The 19,803-nt window shown below is 39.9% G+C and overlaps 1 protein-coding gene across 1 annotated transcript in view; it reads right to left on the bottom strand.

Moving 5' to 3' along the window:
- Nucleotides 1–13,174: 13,174 nt before the first annotated feature.
- The window catches only part of VPS35 (VPS35 retromer complex component), a 28,971-nt gene continuing 22,342 nt past the window's right edge, over nt 13,175–19,803 (bottom strand). The window contains exons 13-17 of the mRNA XM_068991882.1: nt 18,939–19,061; nt 17,100–17,279; nt 16,153–16,392; nt 15,539–15,682; nt 13,175–14,107 (exon numbers count right to left, since the gene is read on the bottom strand). Coding sequence (XP_068847983.1) covers nt 13,928–14,107; nt 15,539–15,682; nt 16,153–16,392; nt 17,100–17,279; nt 18,939–19,061 — 867 coding nt within the window. The 3' untranslated portion in view covers nt 13,175–13,927. The remainder of the gene's footprint in view (nt 14,108–15,538; nt 15,683–16,152; nt 16,393–17,099; nt 17,280–18,938; nt 19,062–19,803) is intronic.

Genomic DNA, 19,803 nt, shown 5'->3' on the forward strand with positions numbered 1-19,803 from the left:
TCCTCTTTCTCCTTTTCCTCCTCCTTCTTTTTCTTCTTTCTTCTCTTCTTCTTTCTGTCTCTCCTTTTTCCCTCCCTAGGATTGTCTTTTCCACCAAAAGGAAAAGCCAAATGTCTTTCATTTACAAATGAGGATTCACACCACCACCAACCTGAGTCAGTGAGTGAAAAGGGGCATTCAGTTCGGTTCCATCTGTATTTCCAAGTATGGACAAGTTTTATGTCTCCTATCCACCTCCACAAATGAGGAGTTTGTCCCTCCACAAATGAGGAGTTTGTCTTCAAGTATTCAACACCCGCATTTCCTGGTACAAAAAGAAAAGGAATTGGGTAAAAATCAGTGTTCAGGAAATGAGGCAGAGGTTGGGCTGACAGCCCCTTTCTTCCTGAGAGACTAATTATAGGTCTTAAAGTTACGGGCCAAGGTCGTGACAAGTGACATCAGTGAGCCAAGGCCTGACATAAGTCAACAATGAGTGGTGAGGACTATGGATCTTTTCCTCATTTTCAGTTCAGTTCAGTTCAGTCACTCAGTCGTGTGCGAATCTTTGCGACTCCATGAATCGCAGCATGCCAGGCTTCCCTGTCCATCACCAACTCCCGGAGTTCACTCAAACTCATGTCCATCTAGTCGGTGATGCCATCCAACCATCTCATCCTCTGTCGTCCCCTTTTCTTCCTGCCCCCAATCCCTCCCAACATCAGAGTCTTTTCCAGTGAGTCAACTCTTTGCATGAGGTGGCCAAAGTACTGAAGTTTCAGCTTCAGCATCATTCCCTCCAAAGAAATCCCAGGGCTGATCTCCTTCAAAGTGGACTGGTTGGATCTCCTTGCAGTCCAAGGGACTCTCAAGAGTCTTCTCCAACACCACAGTTCAAAAGTATCAATTCTTTGGCACCCAGCTTTCTTCACAGTCCAACTCTCACATCCATACATGATCACTGGAAAAACCATAGCCTTGACTAGATGGACCTTAGTCGGCAAAGTAATGTCTCTGCTTTTGAATATGCTATCTAGGTTGGTCATAACTTTTCTTCCAAGGAGTAAGCGTCTTTTAATTTCATGGCTGCAATCACCATCTGCAGTGATTTTGGAGCCCCCAAAACTAAAGTCTGGTACTGTCTGCACTGTTTCCCCATCTATTTCCCATGAAGTGATGGGACCAGATGCCATGATATTCCTTTTCTGAATGTTGAGCTTTAAGTCAACTTTTTCACTCTCCTCTTTCACTTTCATCAAGAGGCTTTTTAGCTCCTCTTCACTTTCTACCATGAGGGTGGTATCATCGGCATATCTGAGGTTATTGATATTTCTCCTGGCAATCTTGATTCCAGCTTGTGATTCTTCCAGCCCAGCGTTTCTCATGATATATTCTGCATATAAATTAAATAAGCAGGGTGACAATATACAGCCTTGACATACTCCTTTTCCTATTTGGAACCAGTCTATTGGTCCATGTCCAGTTCTAACTGTTGCTTCCTGACCTGCATATAGGTTTCTCAAGAGGCAGGTCAGGTGGTCTGGTAATCCCATCTCTTTCAGAATTTTCCACAGTTTGTTGTGATCCACACAGTCAAAGGCTTTGGCATAGTCAATAAGCAGAAATAGATGTTTTTCTGGAACTCTCTTGCTTTTTCCATGATCCAGTGGATGTTGGCAATTTGATCTCTGGTTCCTCTGCCTTTTCTAAAACCAGCTTGAACCTCTGGAAGTTCATGGTTCACGTATTGCTAAAGCCAATTCTCACGTATTGGAGAATTTTGAGCATTAGTTTACTAGCATGTGAGATGAGTGCAATTGTGCTGTAGTTTGAGCATTCTTTGGCATTGCCTTTCTTTGGGATTGGAATGAAAACTGACCTTTTCCAGTCCTGTGGAAAAGGTCCTCATTTTAGTCCTCATTTTAGTGGGCATTTATTATTTAGGTCCCCTCTTCTAATAAGAATCAAGACAGAAAATCTGTTGGAAAATGGAGAAAAGCAGTTCTTAATGGTATTTCTGGAGTCCATGGATCCATCTCTGCTAGATATTTATGGATACTTCAGTCATGCAAATGGATACCCTCCTCTTCTATTCCTGGTGTGCAGAAATGTAGGGGCCTGGGCTGACAACCCCAGGTCCAGCTGTTTGTCCTTCGCCACACAGTTTCACCCTCATTAATTTCTCTGAGCACCAGAATGTCCCTGAAACTTCCCTATGACACCATCCTCATTTTTGGATAAACCGAACAAACTGGGGCTCAGCAACCACCCAGAATCCAGTGACTTCATACCAATGTCTGGATTTCTTATTTTTAATTTTTATTGGAATATAGCTGCTTTACAATTTTGTATTAGCTTCTGCCATGCAGCAAAGTGAATCAGTTACATGAATACATATATCCACTTTTTAAAAGATGTCCCTCCCATTTAGATCACCACAGAGCACTGAATAGAGTTCCCTGAGCTATACTGTAGGTTTTCATTAGTTATCTATTTTACACATGCTAGTGTATATATGTCAGTCCCAATTTCCCAATTTATCCCATGCCCCCTTTCCCCACTTGGTAACCATAAGTTTTTTCTTTACATCTGAGACTCTCTCTTTTGCAAATAAGTTTGTCTGTAAGCAATATTATATGATATTTGTTTTTCACTTTCTGACTTACTTCACTCTTTATACAGTCTCTAGGACCATCCATGTCCCTGTAAATAGCATTATTTCATCCCTTTTTATGGCTGAGTAATATTCCATTGTATATATATACACCACACCTTCTTTATCTGTTCCTCCGTTGATGGACATTTAGGTTGCTTTCATGTTCTGGCTATTGTAAATAGTGTTGCAGTGAACGTCAAAGTGCATGCATCCTTTCAAATTGTGGTTTTCTCTGGATATATGCTATGGTTTTTCCAGTGGTCATGTATGGATGTGAGAGTTGGACTGTGAAGAAAGCTGAGCGCCAAAGAATTGATGCTTTTGAACTGTGGTGTTGGAGAAGACTCTTGAGAGTCCCTTGGACTGCAAGGAGATCCAGCCAGTCCATCTTAAAGGAGATCAGTCCTGGGTGTTCATTAGTAGGACTGATTTTGAAGCTGAAACTCCAATACTTTGGCCACCTGATGTGAAGAGCTGACTCATAGGAAAAGACTCTGATGCTGGGAGGGATTGGGGGCAGGAGGAGAAGGGGACGACAGAGGATGAGATGGCTGGATGACATCACTGACTCAATGGACGTGGGTTTGGGTGAACTCCGGGAGTTGGTGACAGACAGGGAGGCCTGGTGTGCTGCATGCAGTTCATGGGGTCGCAAAGAGTCGGACACGACTGAGCGACTGAACTGAGCTGAACTGAACTGGATAGATACCTAGGAGTGGGATTGCTGGATCATACAATAGCCCTATTTTTAGTTTTTAAAGAAACCTCCATACTGTTCTCTATAGTGGCTGTACCAATTTACATTCCCACCAATAGTGTAGGAAGGTTCCCTTTTTTCCATACCCACTCTAGCATTTATTGTTTGTAGATTTTTTTGAAGATGGCCATTCTGGCTAGTGTGAGGTGATACCTCATTGTAGTTTTGATTTGCATTTCTCTGATAATTAGTGATGTTGAGCATCTTGTCATGTGTTTGGTGGCCATCGAATCTTCTTTGGAGAAATGTCTTTTTAGGTCTTCCACCCATTTTTTGTGTGGGTTGTTTGTTTTTTGATATTCAGGTGCATGTGCTGTTTATACATTTTGGAGATTAATCCCTTGTCTGTGGCTTCATTTGCAAGTATTGTTTCCCATTCTGAGGATTGTCTTTACATTTTGTTTATCATTTCTGTTGCTGTGCAAAAGCTTTTAAGTTTAATTAGGTCTCGTTTGTTTACTTTTGTTTTTATTTTCATTACTCTGGGTGGTGGGTTGAAACCTTGCAGCAATCTATCAGTGTTCTGCATATATTTTCCTCTAAATGTTTTATAGTATCTGGCCTTACATTTAATTCTTTAATCCATTTTGAGTTTTTTCTTTTTTGTGTTAAAGAGTGTCCTGTTTTTATTCTTTTACATGTATCTATCCAGTTTTTCCAGCACCACTTATTGAATAGACTGCTTTTTCTCTGTGGTATATTCTTGCCTCCTTTAGGTGGCCATAGGCACATAAGTTTGTCTTTGGATTGGCTATCCTGTTCCTTTGATCTATATTTCTGTTTTTTGTGCCAGTATGTACTGTTTTGATTACTGTAGCTTTGTAGTATAGTCTAAGGCTGGGGAGTCTGATTCCTCCAGCTCCATTTTTCTTTCTCAAGATTATTTTTGCTGTTTGGAGTCTTTTGTGTTTCCATACAAAATGTAAAACGTTTTGTTTTAATTCTGTGAAAAATGCCCTTGGTAATTTGCCAAAGATTCATTGAATACGTAGATTGCTTTCACAATATTGATTCTTGTCATTTTCACAATATTGATTCTTTCAATCCAAGAACATGGTATAACTGTCCAGTCGTTTGTGTCATCTTTGATTTCTTTCAGAGTCTGGATTTCAATCCAGGACTTATACCTCTAAGCCCAGTGCTGTGAGTCCTCATCTCTCCAAGAGAGGATCACTTCTCTTCCAATGCCCCAAGTACAATCCTTTCATCAAGATAGTTTAAGTAAGTCCAATTTTCTGAAATAGATCACTTTGACCTGATATGTGCACACTGGACAAAGTAACAATTGCGTGTGCATATAAAGGCTAATACTGATGGGGGAAGCCAGGGGAATGTTTTTCAAAGCAGAGACTATTTGCTACTTACTTTTATTATAATGAGTTTTGGGGAATGAATTTGACAAGAATAAGACACATGACACAGCACAATACACAAATCAGAAAGCCTTCCAGCAAAGTGGCAGAGAAACATGGCAGAATCCATAGAGCTAGTTATCACAACAAACAGAACAGCATTTCCCAAAGTGTATTGTATGCACCATTACTCTCTAGGGATGTAAAGGCAAGGTGGTGAACGGTGTCCAATTCTATGCAAAAGAAATTCTGTGATCTCTGAAGAAGAAGATTTAACTTCAGGACCAGGGACCAGTCTTGATCACTCAAGAGCTTTTGTATAGCAGAGTTTTATTAAAGTATACAAAGGGACAGAGAAAGCTTCTACATAGACATCGGAAGGGGGGTGGAAAGTGTCCCCTTGCTAGTGTTAGCAAGGGAGTTATATTTATTCAGTTCAGTTCAGTTCAGTTCAGTCACTCAGTTGTGTCCGACTCTTTGCGACCCCATGAATCACAGCACGCCAGGCCTCCCTGTCCATCACCAACTCCCGGAGTTCACTCAGACTCACATCCACTGAGTCAGTGATGCCATCCAACCATCTCATCCTCTGTCGTCCCCTTCTCCTCCTGCCCCCAATCCCTCCCAGCATCAGAGTCTTTGCCAATGAGTCAACTCTTCGCATGAGGTGGCCAAAGTACTGGAGTTTCAGCTTCAGCATCATTCCTTCCAAAGAAATCCCAGGGCTGATCTCCTTCAGAATGGACTGGTTGGATCTCCTTGCAGTCCAAGGGACTCTCAAGAGTCTTCTCCAACACCACAGTTCAAGTGCATCAATTCTTTGGCGCTCTGCCTTCTTCACAGTCCAACTCTCACATCCATACATGACCACTGGAAAAACCATAAATCAAAAGACTGTCTCAAGGTTGTAAAGATCTTACTAGACCCACTCCCATAATTTACATTTTAAGATAACAGGATTAGCCAGAAAGTTTTCAGGAAGGTGAAACTGTCCTCAAGCAGGATACGTTGTTGTTTTATAACCCTTAAAACTGAATTGTTTGTTGTGTAGTCATCAGTTCTGGGCTTAAAGAAAAAACATTTTATGTGACTAAGGAATGCAGAGGAGAAAAAGACATTTGTCCTTTCCTCCTTGAGAATTCCAGACCCCTATCTCCTCCGGGACCCCTGGACTTCTTACCAACCTGCCTAGGAATTGACTCTCTCAGTGGGAAGGGGGTATTAATGTCAAATAACAATAGGGCAGCTGCATACACTACCCATTCTGAAGGATTCACTGACAATCCTGAAATAAACCTGTTTAACATGGGCGTTTTAAAACTTATTTTAACAAGGACATCAACGTATAGAGTTATCTGGCTACAATAGAAATCAACAAAGGCTAGCATGCAGAAATGGAGGAAATCGTTAGAGGGCTATAGGTTAGCTTGTAGAATTACACGCTTTGTTTTTTTAAATATTAATTTGTGTCAGCAAGCTTTCCATGTTATTGTACCAATATGCATATGTTCCCTTCATTCTTTCAAATTGCTCCAAGATATTTCATTGAATGGATGGGTATCAATATCTATTACTATGAAACAAACTATCCTAAAACTTAGTGACCTAAAGAGGTCAGCTGCACAGTTCTTCTGGTCTGATTCAGTCTGATTGATTGCTGATGAGCTTTCTCATGCATCTGTGGTCAGCAGGCAGGTCAGCTGGAGACAAGATGGTCTAGGATGGCCTAGGATTGTTGTTGTTCAGTCAGTAAGTCTTGTCCAGTCACTAAGTCCTGTCCAGTCGCTAAGTCCTCTTTGCAACCCCATGGATTGCAGCATGCCTGTCCTTCATTATCTCCCAGAGACTGTTCATTCATATCCATTGCGTCAGTGATGCTATCTAACTATCTCACTACCTCTGCCGTCCCCTTCTCCTTTTGCCTTCAATCTTTCCCAGCATCAGGGTCTTTTCTAATGAGTCAGTGGTTTGCATCATGTGACCAAAGTATTGGAGCTTCAGCTTCAGCATCAGTCCTTCCAGTGAATATCCAGGGATGATATCCTTTAGGATGGACTGGTTGGATCTCCTTGCAGTCCAAGGGACCCTCAAGAGTCTTCTCCAGCATCACAGTTGGAAAGCGTTAATTCATTGACACTCAGGCTTCTTCCTGGTCCAACTCTCACATCCATACATGACTACTGGAAAAACCATAGCTTTGATTATATGGACCTTTGTCGGCAAAGTAATGTCTCTGCTTTTTAATGTGCTGCCTAGGTTTTTCATAGCTTTTCTTCAAAGAGCAAGCGTCTTTTAATTTCATGGCTGCAGTCACCATGAGCAGTGACTTTGGAGCCCAGGAAAATAAAATGTCACTACTTCCATTTTTTTCCTTTCTATTTCCCATGAAGTGATGGGACCAGATGCCATGATCTTGGTTTTTAGAATGTTGAGTCTTAGGCCAGTTTTTTTCACTCTCTTCTCTCACATCAAGAGGCTCTTTAGTTCCTCTTCTCTTTCTGCCATTAGAGTGGTATCATCTTCATATTCAAAGTTGTTGATATTTCTCCCGGCAATCTTGATTCCAGTCTGTGATTCATCCAGCCTGGCATTTCACATAATGTACTCTGCATATAAGTTAAACAGAATGACAACATATAGACTTGACATACTCCTTTCCCAATTTTGAACTAGTTAGTTGTTCCATTTAAGGTTTTAACTACTGCTTCTTGACTTATATACAGGTTTCTCTGCAGACGAGTATGGTGGTCTGGTATTCCCATCTCTTTAAGAACTTTCCACAGTTCATTGTGATCCACACAAAACTTTAGCATAGTCAATGAAGCAGAAATAGATGTCTTTCTTGAATTCCCTTGCTTCTCTATGATCCAATGAATGTTTGCAATTTGATCTCTGGTTCCTCTGCTTTTTCTAAAATCCAGCTTGTACATCTGGAAGTTCTTGGTTCATGTACTGCTGAAGCCTAACTTGAAGGATTTTGAGCATTAATTTGCTAGCATGTGAAATGAGTGCAACTGTACATTAGTTTGAATATCCTTTGGCATTGCTCTTCTTTGGGATTGGAATGAAAACTAACCTTTTCTAGTCCTGTGGCCACTGCTGTTTTGCAAATCTTCTGACATATTGAGTGCAGCACTTTCACAGCATTATCTTTTAGGATTTTCAATAGTTCAGCTGGAATTCCATTACCTCCACTAGCTTTGCTTGTAGTAATGCTTCCTAAGGCCCATTTGACTTCACACTCCAGGATGTCTGGTTTTAGGTGAGTGATCACACCATCATGGTTATCTAGTTCATTAAGACCTTTTTTATATAGGATGGCATCACCGACTTGATGGACATGGGTTCGAGTGAACTCCAGGAGTTGGTGATGGACAAGGAGGCCTGGTGTGCTGTGATTCATGGGGTCGCAAAGAGTTGGACACGACTGAGCGACTGAACTGAACTGAACTGAGTGTTAGTTGTTCAGTCATATCTGACTCTCTGCAACCCCACGGATTGCAGCGTGCCAGGCTCCTCTGTCCATGGAATTCTCCAGACAAGTATACTGGAGTGAGTAGCATTTCCTTCTCCAGGGGATCTTCCCAACCCAGGAATCAAACCCGCATCTCCTGCATTGAAGGCAGATTCTTTACCATCTGAGCCACCAAGTAAGTACCTTTTTTGTATAGTTCTTCTGTGTATTCTTGCTCTTTTTAATCTCTCTGCTTCTGTTAGGTCCTTGCATTTTCTGTCCTTTATTGTGCTCATCTTTGCATGAAACGGTCCCTTGATTTCTCCAATTTTCTTGAGGGGATCTCTTATCTTCCCATTTTATTGTACTCCTCTCTTTCTTTGCATTGTTCACTTAAGAAGGCTTTCTTATCTCTCCTTGCTACTCTCTGGAACCCTGCATTCAGTTGGGTAAATCTTTTCCTTTCTCCTTTGTCTTTCAGTTCTCTTCTTTTTCTCAGATATTTGTAAAGCCTCCACAGACCATCCCTTTGCCTTCTTACAATTCTTTTTCTTTGGGGTTGTTTTGGTCACTGCCTCCTGTAAAATATTACACATCTGTTCTTCCTTCAGACATTCTGTCTACCAGATATAATCCCTTGAATCTATTTGCTATCTCCACTGCATAACCATAAGGGATTTGATTTAGGTCTTACCTGAATTGCCTGGTGGTTTTCCCTGCTTTTTTCAATTTAAGTCTGAATTTTACAATAGGGAGCTCATGATCTGAGCCACAGTCAGCTCTAGGCATTTTTTTGCTGACTGTATACAGCTTCTCCATTTTCAGCTGCAAAGAATATAATCAATCTGATTTTGGTATTGACCACCTGGTGATGTCCATTTGCCTTTTCATTCTATTCATAGGGTTCTTGAGGCAAGAATACTGGAGTGGGTCACAGTTTCCTCCTCCCATGGACCATGTTGTCAGAACCATCCACTGTGACCTGTCCATCTTGGATGGCCCTGTACGGCATGGCTTCACTGAGTTCCGCGAGTCCCTTCACCATGAGAAGGCTGTGACCCATGAAGGAGGATATGGTTCAGAATGGGATGCAACTCTCAAGTCCTATTAAGGTGCCTTTATCTCTCCACCCAGTGTTCTATGTATAGGCTCACCCTGAGTTTCTCCAGGCCTCTGTTCAATTGTCATCCCCTCCAGAGGCCTTCCTTGCGTCACCCATGTCATGGAACAGCCCTGGCCCTCTCCAGCCCCTCTTCCCTGTGATACTCGTGCTTACCACCACTTGACACTGTATTCTGGATCTGTGCGTGTGCCTCCTCTTAGAAACCAGGTTCTAAGGGGACAGAGGCCTGTCTTGTTTGATGTATTCCCAGTGCCTGATCTGGACAGCACTAGATCTATTTTCTGGGTAATATAACCTCAGCGAGAGGTAAGATTCAAATTCCAGCCCACTGGAAATGTGATGTGGGTGCCAAGTGGTTTCTCGCCTTCCCTAGTCAAGAGTTCATGGCTGCCTCCCTCAGGACAGTGCTGGGTGGGAAGGGTCTTTGCTTCTGAATAAGGGATTACCTCTGCATTTCCAGGGCTGACAGCTGCAGAACAGGGTTTTCTTGGGCAATCACTAGTGACCACTCACAGGAGTACCTTTTATGCTGGCTCAGGAGTCAGAAGACCTGGTTCCACTCTTGATTTAGCCACTCACACATTGAGTGTCCACAGACCATCACAGCACCTCTGTGAGTCATTTCTCTTATCAGAAAATTGGGAGGTTGAAAGCCCTATGGACTTTGAACTACTAGTTCATTTGGTTGTCACCCTCTTGTAAGATATGTAAAAACTAAGGTTTCTTGCCAGCATTATGTACCTGGGAATAAGACCCAAAGAAAGTAATCAGCAGGGGCAGAGACTCATCTTAAATGAGAAGGGGAAAAAAACGGAAGTGAAAAGAGTAACTTTCCTTTGATTCCTTTCATCATGATTCATCTTTTGTACAAGTAATCTATGTTCAGTTTTGATTAGAAAATAGCAAGGTTTGGCCTCTTCTCATAAGTAGATTCTGTGAGCTCCACACAATGTTTTAGTTTCAGCTGCAGTCTGAAACCACTTGGGAAGCTTTTTTTTTAAAAAAAAAAAAAAAAAAGAGTTATATTTCATGGCTGTGGAGAGTGGCCTGGGTCTTTTACATCTATTGTTATTATTTTTTTAATGTCTTCAAGTGACTGAAGTACAGCTAGATAAGATCCACCCCTTTTGTCACTGTTCATCCTTGCCTCCTATCCCTAGTACTGCTTCTTATATTCAGAATATTTAACCAAAATCATTTCCCAAGTACCAACATGGCCTAAAGTGGCATTTTCTAAATTTCCAGAAGCTCAGAGTACGTATTGCTTGGATCCTCCGTTGGAGATTACCGGGGTCTTGCCCCGGTTGGATCCAGGGTATCCGGAGTGTGACGGTGTTGGCGAATGAATGATTTAGAGAGATAAAAAAAGAATGTTGCAGATAAGAAAATGGAGGAGACAAAGAGGCTGATATTCCTTGGTTTACACGGAAAGCCAATAAAGCCCCAAGACAAGGGACTTTCTCTGTTCACGTAGGCCGCAGGCGCCCTCCCAGTCTCCCAAGGGAGTGAAGACGCAGCGTGCCTTCCCGTTCTGGTCTTAGAAGCCCAGGCAGATAAGTGAATGCAGAGAGCCTCTATGCTTCAAGGGATCAGCCTGAAAAAGAGAGTAAGAGAGAAAAAGAAAGAAAGACACGGGGGAACCAGGCTTTTGTGGAACTGGTCCTGGTCCTGGTCCGTCACTTTATTTTCAAAAGGGACTTTTATACCTTGACTTGTACATAGAGAGAAATGAAAGATGCAAGGTCATACAGAGTCAGCCCAAACATTACATCTGTTTTGTCCTTATCGAAACCAGGATATTTTCTGCATACCTTTCCCATAAACAATGTTGTGTACATTATCTTCTGGCCTTGGAGGCCTGTGGACATTTTATGACCCTCTTTTGATAAAGGCTGCTCAACTTATTTTCCCTCCAAGTGTTGGTTTTTTTTAAAAAATATTTCTAATCTATGTCAGCCTCAGAAAGTATTGAACAGAGTTACATTTCTCACGGAGCAAAGGTGCAGTGAGTTACAAGAAAGAAAGAACCAATTAGCTCAAAGGTCTGATATGGTTAATTCCAAGGTTACTGCTTGTTTTTCTTAAATTCCAACTATGTTAACTAATGCACTCCCAGGTGCACGGTGGATAAGAGATATGGGAACTTAGCAGCAAGCATTGGCTCAACAATGAAATCCTACACCAGCACTATTCTTACTTTTTAACTTTTCAAAAGGCTCTATATTTTTAGGCTTCCCATGCCTCTCACAGTTGGGAGGCTGTGAACAATCATATGCATAGCTGCAAGAGTCTGCATAAACCTGCCAAGCAAGCTAGAATGCCAACAGAGGGAGTTTGAATTGAAATATTCCTTTCATGTCCAAGAGACTTATTAGCTAGAGCCCTAAGTTTGATTTTCTCCAGAGAAAGGTGGTCGGGGATAGCCCCCTGTTAATGTCAGAAGAGTTGGTGAAAGGCACAAAATAGTAAGACAGACAGATTCTGGTTTGGGGTAGATGCTCGAGGTCTTGGGAGCCCCTCGAACCCTGATCCGCCTTTGCCTATCAGGTCTTCTCCGCATGACCTTTGTCATGGGTGGCATCTCCCTTGGTGGCTCCCAGCAGGAGATTAGGTTTCCTTTACCCTGAATTAAGGCTTTGTGTACATTGCAAATATGGTTAAAGTCACCGAATTACCAGTATTAAACATTCTTCATTGACCCATGTGAAGAGTGGGTGTTCTCTTTCGGTGATTTACTCTGAAAAGCTCTACAGAATGGCAGCCCAGCTGAGGGGAAATATCCATCTCCCAAATCTTCAGAGAACTTTTAATTCTCTAGTTCTCTCTCACCATCTCAGAACTTTTCCCAAATGTCAAAGATACGAGGGCAGAAAAGATCAGTAAATTTTATTCCATGCTTTGATACAGATATTTTTATACCCAGTGATAATGATATACAACAACTGAGGGCTTAAGTCAGACACTAAGAACTTTATATGAGCTTGATGTATTAATACATAGGGTCATGCCACCTCTGTGGTACAAGTGTCCCAGTTTACACATGAAGAAACTGAGGCCACAGAGGTTAAGTTCATTGCCCAGGACAAAAGCTAGCTAAATGGTACTGGGTCTTGAATTCAAGCCACCTGACTCCAGACAAAGCCTCTGCTCTTAACCACTGTGACTCAGTGCCACCTACAGGAACTACAGTGGGGACTGAATTAATAGGTCAAGAGTAAAAACACTGAATGAGTACATAGTTACAGTGTGTACTTAAAAGCTGGAAGAGGAAGTTCAGTGTAACACAGTGCTGTTGCACACATGGATGTTAAGTGAATTACCTGTATGATGTATATGTGTCCTGGGAGATGTTCAAGATGTTTGCTTTCATACATGAAAGAATACCAGTAACAGACCATTAGCTTTCTTCACAGGAGGGTAGCTCTTCACCCATTTCAAGGAGGCTACCTGGAGTGGCATAGTACAGCTGGGGAAGAGTTGACTATTGCCGGAAATAAAACGCACCTAGCACCCACTCACTGGTTAACAACAATGTACATTAAACTGCAAATGCACTCCACTAGTTCCTCTTATGAATCAAAATAGACAGCCAATGGGAATTTGCTGTATGTCTCAGGGAACTCAAACAGGGGCTCTGTATCAACCTAGAGGGGTGGGATGGGGGAGGGAGATGGGAGGGAAGTTCAAGAAGCAGGGGACACCTACGGCTGATTCATGTCTATGTTTGACAGAAAACAACAAAATTCTATAAAGCAATTCTCCTTCAGTTAAAAAATAAATAAATTTAAAATAGATAGCATGAAAGGAAAAAGGTCCAAAATTGTTAATAGCAACTTTATTGTTTCACCGGTGAAAAAAAATCATAACTGTATGATGCATTTCCCCCTAAATTTACAACAATGAAGGTTATACATAAATTATATAGATCACGAATTTTCTATTTTATACTATTTAGAACAAAATTATTTTGATAAATATGTCCAGAACACAACATAAGTTCTTAATGGATGGCTGAGTCCAAATATGCAAAATATAGCTTCTGGTTTAGACCATGGTGCTTTAAAATCCTCAAACATGCATTAATATTCTCTAATTTTAGGGAAAATATGGCCTGAAATATCACATGGCCTGATCTTGCATTTTGGGAGAGGCCCAAGCTGAATTTCACATACAGTATTCCTTTCCTCTAAATTAATTTCAGAACAAAGATACTTTCAGGTTAGTACTTCCAAGGAATGAAGGAAATTATACACTCAACAGTGAAACAAAACAGAAAAAAACGGAAGGGGCACTTCATTAGTAACAGAGATAAGTGGGGGTTTTTTGGCTTTTTTCGTTTCTTTTAAACAGATCACAGGAATTTTAAATAGCAGATCAATCATGCTACTTAGGATGAGCAGACAGACCTGAACACTTATGAAGTGAATAATTTTATTAAGGTCTTGAAGGTGAGTGTCCGGAGGTGCTGGGTAAAACACACCACAGGTAAGAAACGGGAAACCTACCTCAGCATTTCTGAAAGGCACAATCTATGGAAGGGAAGCCTAGTATAATAAAACCCTTACTGGATGTGTATGGAAAGGAGGATGGTGAGCCTGACTCCTTTTTAAAGGATGAGACCCTCATAAATTGGCCCTTCAGATTCTGGTGATTCCCGCCTCAAGCGCAAATGCTCCAGTGTGTTATGAAAATGTTTGTTAATCTGCTCTGTTTCTTCACTGGATTCAAGATTTGGGAGGTCTTCTCGAATCTTCTGGATAAGCTGATTCAAAACCTGAATAGTGACCTATAAAAGAATACATATAATTTCACAATCAAGTATGTACCATAAAAGATAATGTAATTTAATACGAACACCCTGAAGAGCTTTTGTTACCCTTAGAAGTTACCAGACTAATTATGAAAAAAAAAAAAAAAAGAGAGATGTGAGAACATGATCCCTGGCTTCAGGAAAAACTATTGGCTATTTATCTAAAACATCAACAAACAAACAAAAAACACTTAATGGAAAAAAAGAACTTCATAAACCAATAAAAGAACAAAAGCAAAATTTTATTTAACCTATAAATATTGATCAATCCTTCATTTGAGAATCACTCTATACTTGTGATAAATACTATTCAGCATTTGTAAATTCTTCTTCATTTTTTAAACAGAGTGACTGGTTCCAAATCGGGAAAGGAGTAACTTAAGGCTGTATATTGTCACCCTGCTTATTTAACTTATATGCAGAGTACATCATGAGAAATGCTGGGCTGGAAGAAGCACAAGCTGGAATGAAGATTGCCAGGAAAAATATCAATAACCTCAGATATGCAGATGACACCACCCTTATGGCAGGAAGGGAAGAAGAAATAAAGAGCCTCTTGATGAAAGTGAAAGAGGAGAGTGAAAAAGTTGGCTTAAAGCTCAACATTCAGAAAACGAAGATCATGGCATCTGGTCCCATCACTTCATGGGAAATAGATGGGGAAACAGTGACAGACTTTATTTTGGGGGCTCCAAAATCACTGCAGATGGTGACTGCAGCCATGAAATTAAAAGACACTTGCTCCTTGGAAGAAAAGTTATGACCAACCTAGACAGCACATTAAAAAGCATAGACATTACTTTGCCAACAAAGGTCTGTCTAGTCAAAGCTATGGTTTTTCCAGTAGTTGTGTATGGATGTGATGGACTATAAAGAAAGCTGAGTGCCAAAGAATTGATGCTTTTGAACTGTGGTGTTGGAGAAGACTCCTGAAAGTCCCCTGATGCGAAGAACTGACTCATTAGAAAAGACCCTGATGTTGGGAAAGATTGAAGGCAGGAAGAGAAGGGGATGACACAGGATGAGATGGTTGGATGGCATCACTGGCTCAATGGACATGGGTTCTGAGTAAACTCCAGGAGTTGGAGATGGACAGGAAAGCCTGGCATGCTGCAGTCCATGGGACTGCAAAGAGCTGAACATGACTGAGCGACTGAACTATTTTTATAAAATATTCATAAGCAAAAGAGATAAGAATTTTCTTGCACATAGTGAGCTCTTCTCTTAGATGCCATCCATATAGACAGAGAACTTTAGAGAATGAAAGAGACCAACTAAGTGGATTCTCCAAACTCTGACCCTTGTAAACAAAAAAAGAAAGTATCAAAATAATAAACTTTTGTATGTGTCAAACCTAAGAATAGGAAAAGAAAATATTATTTCACTAACAATTTACTATTCACTTACCGCATCATTTTCCTTTTCATAAAAATAGATATATCTGTTCAGGATTTCTATAAAAAGTTGCACTTGTAGAGAGGGGTCCATGCACTGATTTGCTATTTTCAGAGCTTTCTTTAGGCATTCCATTACCCTTTTGCCTCCATGCAGCTAGAAAAAAGGCAGTGAAGAGTATTAAAGAAAAAATACTAAAGAGAGAAATGAATTACCAATGTCCCATTTCACACAAAGAAATAAACACACTAATATGGCTCTTTCATATTTTAAAAGGACACAAATTTAAATCCTCTTCAGTTTTTAAAGTACACAGCAATATTTTAAAACAAATATATTGTTTTATATATTTATATGTTAAATGTTTTATATTTATTTTGTGTATTTTTAAAAGGAAGTGGTACAAACTTGTTATGTTGCAAAATCCTCAAAGTGGAGGCTTCACCACAGGATGTAACTCTCTATACATTACGGTTCATTTCATTTAACAAAACAAAGAAATTTCCTGTCAGGTGTCTAAGCACTCTACCTATTTCACCTCCAAGGCACACAGCCACAGCAGCCATTCCCTATCAATGATCCTCTCCCCTGTAACACTGCTGGTCAGGAATGACCTCCCATCTTACCTCCTCTCCGTTTCTGTCTGTGTTTCTGCCAGACCAGAAGAGATGTGCACAGGTGCTCACAGCTCGGCCCTGATCAGGCTTCTTCAGAAGTTTGGATGCAGCAAGAGCACACTGAGTCCTCAAGGGTTCATGGTTTTCTTCACTGAAGCACTTCATCCTCTCAAAAGTACCAATGATCAAGGTGATGGCAGCCAGTTGTGCTTTGGAATCACTGATTTCATCTTCGTACAGAGAAAATGCCTGGTGCACACAAAGCAGAAATGACCTTTAGAGACTAACTGTGTATTAGAGCATTTTCCAAAGTTACTTTCCATCAAAGCCTCATCCTGTGAGTAGTTCAGATTAGAATATACATGAGCCCTTGCTTGGAGAGCCTCAAAACAAAGATGCTGACAAGCTGCAACAAAGAAACTTACTTTAACTTTTAATCCAGAGATTCCAAACTGAATTAACAAAGGGATTTTTTTTTTCCTCATGAAAGTTTTACCATGACACGCTTGAAACTCCTCAAGCTCATTGAAAGTATGAAAGGATTAGTTTCTCAGTCGTGTCCAACCCTTTGTGGTTGGACTGTGGCCCATCAGGCTCCTCCGTCCATGGGATTCTTCAGGCAAGAATACTGGAATGGGTTGCCATTTCCTTCTCCAGGGATCAAACTCAGGTCTCCCACACTGCAGGCAGACTCTACCGTGTGGGCCACCAGGGAAGCAGTGTCCAGTAATTCTGATCAATTTTTCTGCTCCAAACCAGTCAATAAAATGACAGTATTAAGAAGCACAGTATTTCCTATCAAGACGGTGGGAAAGGGGTGCTTAATTTTAAGAGTAAATCCATGTGCACCACAATCATTAACATAAAACATAACATAGCATAACTTAACATCATTAACATAACAAGTGACTGAACAGAGCAAACAGATTCATCCTAGAAAGAGAGCAGATCATCACCTGGGACATAAATTCATATGCTACTGTTTCATGATTTTCAAAACCAATTTCTCCAGCAGCTAGAGCCCCCTGAAGAAAAAGTCTTAACGGTAATTCTGCCAGCTCTGCTTTGATCAAAGCACTGATAGTCTGGTGAGCAAATGAAAAAATCTTCTGGCATTTCTTTTCCCATTTGTCATCCTAAAAAAAAGAAAAAATAATTTAAATTACCTTAAAGTCAAGATTAACTTAAGAATATTCATTTTAAATAAAACTTTTATAGAACAAATAGGAAAAGTGGTAAAAGCTGAGTTCACAGTTTTCCTACTATCTTCCTGTCTCTTCTGTGGAGTCCACAAGTAAATCAAGCAGGATGCCTTCTCAAAACAACCATTTGAGGTCACTCGCTTTGCAATTTTTATATATTTGGTTTTTTTTTTCCCTATCAGAAAAAGCAACATACTCCCAAATTGGACAAAATTTGGAAAATACATAAAAGAATTTTTTTAAAATTCTTAAAAACCATCCCTAAATCTACCACCCAGCAATAATCACTAATTGCATTCTGATGTTAATGTCTTCCTTTCTTTTTCCTATGCAAATATTATGTAACTGGGATCCTCTGGGTATGGTTTTGTTTTCTGCTTTGAAGTACTTACTGAGAAGAGTTAAACTGGGCTCAGTGCTGCATGTAATTTGTATTCAACTTCTTTTCTTCCACTTATTTTATCATGATTTTCCTCATGATATTAAAATTATTTAAAATCATTTTAATCACTAGAAAATGTCCCATAAAAAGGATACAGCATAATTTATTTTCTTTTGGAAATAAATGTAATATAACAAATGGTCTATAAACACAAAGGATTATTGAGTCCTTAATTTGTTCCTTAGTATAAATTTTTAGAAGTGGAAATATTGGGTTTATTAAGGCTGTAGTTACATACTGCCAGAGTTTTCTAGAAACACTGCAGTAATTCACATTCCCACCATTACTAGATGAGAATGAATTCACATCACACCATTGCCATTGCTGAACATTTTTCTTTTTTCTTTACCAGTTTAATTTTTAAATAAGTTCACTATTAGAATTACCAGTGAGGTTAAATATTTTATCCATGTTTGACCATACAAATTTCATGTTAAAGCAATTGATTCTTTCCATCTTTAAAAGAGGGTAACAGTCACAGAATTTTACAAGGAATAAATGCAATAATCCAAGTTTATAGTCCTTGGCACAGTGTATGGCAGATAGTAATGTGCTAGTTGGTTTCTTTATTGTTACATTTCCAAACATGTATCCATAAAGTATTGGGAAAAAAGGAATTACATGACAGGCCGGCCTTATAAAAACTGGCCAAAGGCATGCTACGTCATGCTGGTAGGTCTACTGAATGTACCTTGTTTCTCTATTAATTATTGTTTCTCCACTATTAGATCTTACTTGTTATGTACTGCAACCTCTGAACGAGACTACTGCCTCACTTCAGAACTTGTACTTTATAAAGACTCCAAGAAAATAAAATCATTCTTGAAAAAGTAAAGCATTTTCAGTCACTGTGAAAAACTTATCAATGTCTCCCAAGTGATCTTTAGACACCGGAAAAACTTCAGCATCATTTAAACTGTTTGAATCTTTCATTTCTAAGTGTTTTTTTAATGTGATTCCTCAACTAGTATGTAATCTATCAACATCACTATAAGTAATACTTAACACAGGACTAGTAATGAATTGAGTTATTGAAACTGGGATTTTATTACACCATTTTCTATTTGTACATGTTTGAAATTTTCTAGCATAATAAAGTAAAATATACACACAGAGGAAAAAATTAGTGACATACTTAAAAGTAAACCCACCACTTTAGAATTCTCCTTGTAGCGAAAAGCCAGCTGGTAAGCTGCAAATACCAAAGGTGGCAGCGTGAAGCGAATCCGTTGATTTCCACCAGCTCCAAAATGTTTTCGTGCTGTGTTTAAAATCTGACCAAAACAAAGAGACAAAACCCATTAATCTTTTGTGTAATTATAGACACTATAATTATTTATAAAATTAAATGAGAGCTCTAATCATGATGATTGCTACCGTTTTTTGAATACAGTTTTTATGGTATACTCTTACATTTCTTTTCTTGCCAAGTCATCACCATCGCCCAAGAGACAGATGCTCGCCAAGCTCCTCTGCCCATGGAATCCTCCAGACAAGAATACTGGATGGATCGCCATTCCCTACTCCAGGGGATTCTCGTGACCCAGGGATCGAATCCGCGTTTCCTGCATTGCAGGCAGATTCTTTACTGTCTGAGCCACCCGGGAAGCCCATCTCACAAATGGGGGAAAGCTTGAGGTTCAGCGAGGTTGTATAACTTGTCCTAACTTACAGAGCTTCTCAGGGGCAGATACAGAGTTAAATATATTTTCACATACACATGTAAAAAGTATGCTGTGTTGATAAAGAGCACAGGCTCTGAAGATAGACACATTTAAACGTAGATTCTAACACTTACTATTTGTGTGACCCTGGGAAAATTACCATTTACCTTCTCTTAACTATAATTTTCACTCTCAGGTTGTTGGGAAGACCAAATAACAGATGTACAGTGTTATCAGTACTAACACATTGCATGTACTCAAAATACTGGCTACTATTATAATATAAAAAATATGCATATTGCTGGTATATCATGCCTCTTACTTCAGGAAAATATTAAGACCATTTAAGTCA

Source organism: Capricornis sumatraensis, chromosome 20, assembly GCF_032405125.1.
Source record: "Capricornis sumatraensis isolate serow.1 chromosome 20, serow.2, whole genome shotgun sequence".
In the NCBI taxonomy this organism is placed as follows: Eukaryota; Metazoa; Chordata; class Mammalia; order Artiodactyla; family Bovidae; genus Capricornis; species Capricornis sumatraensis.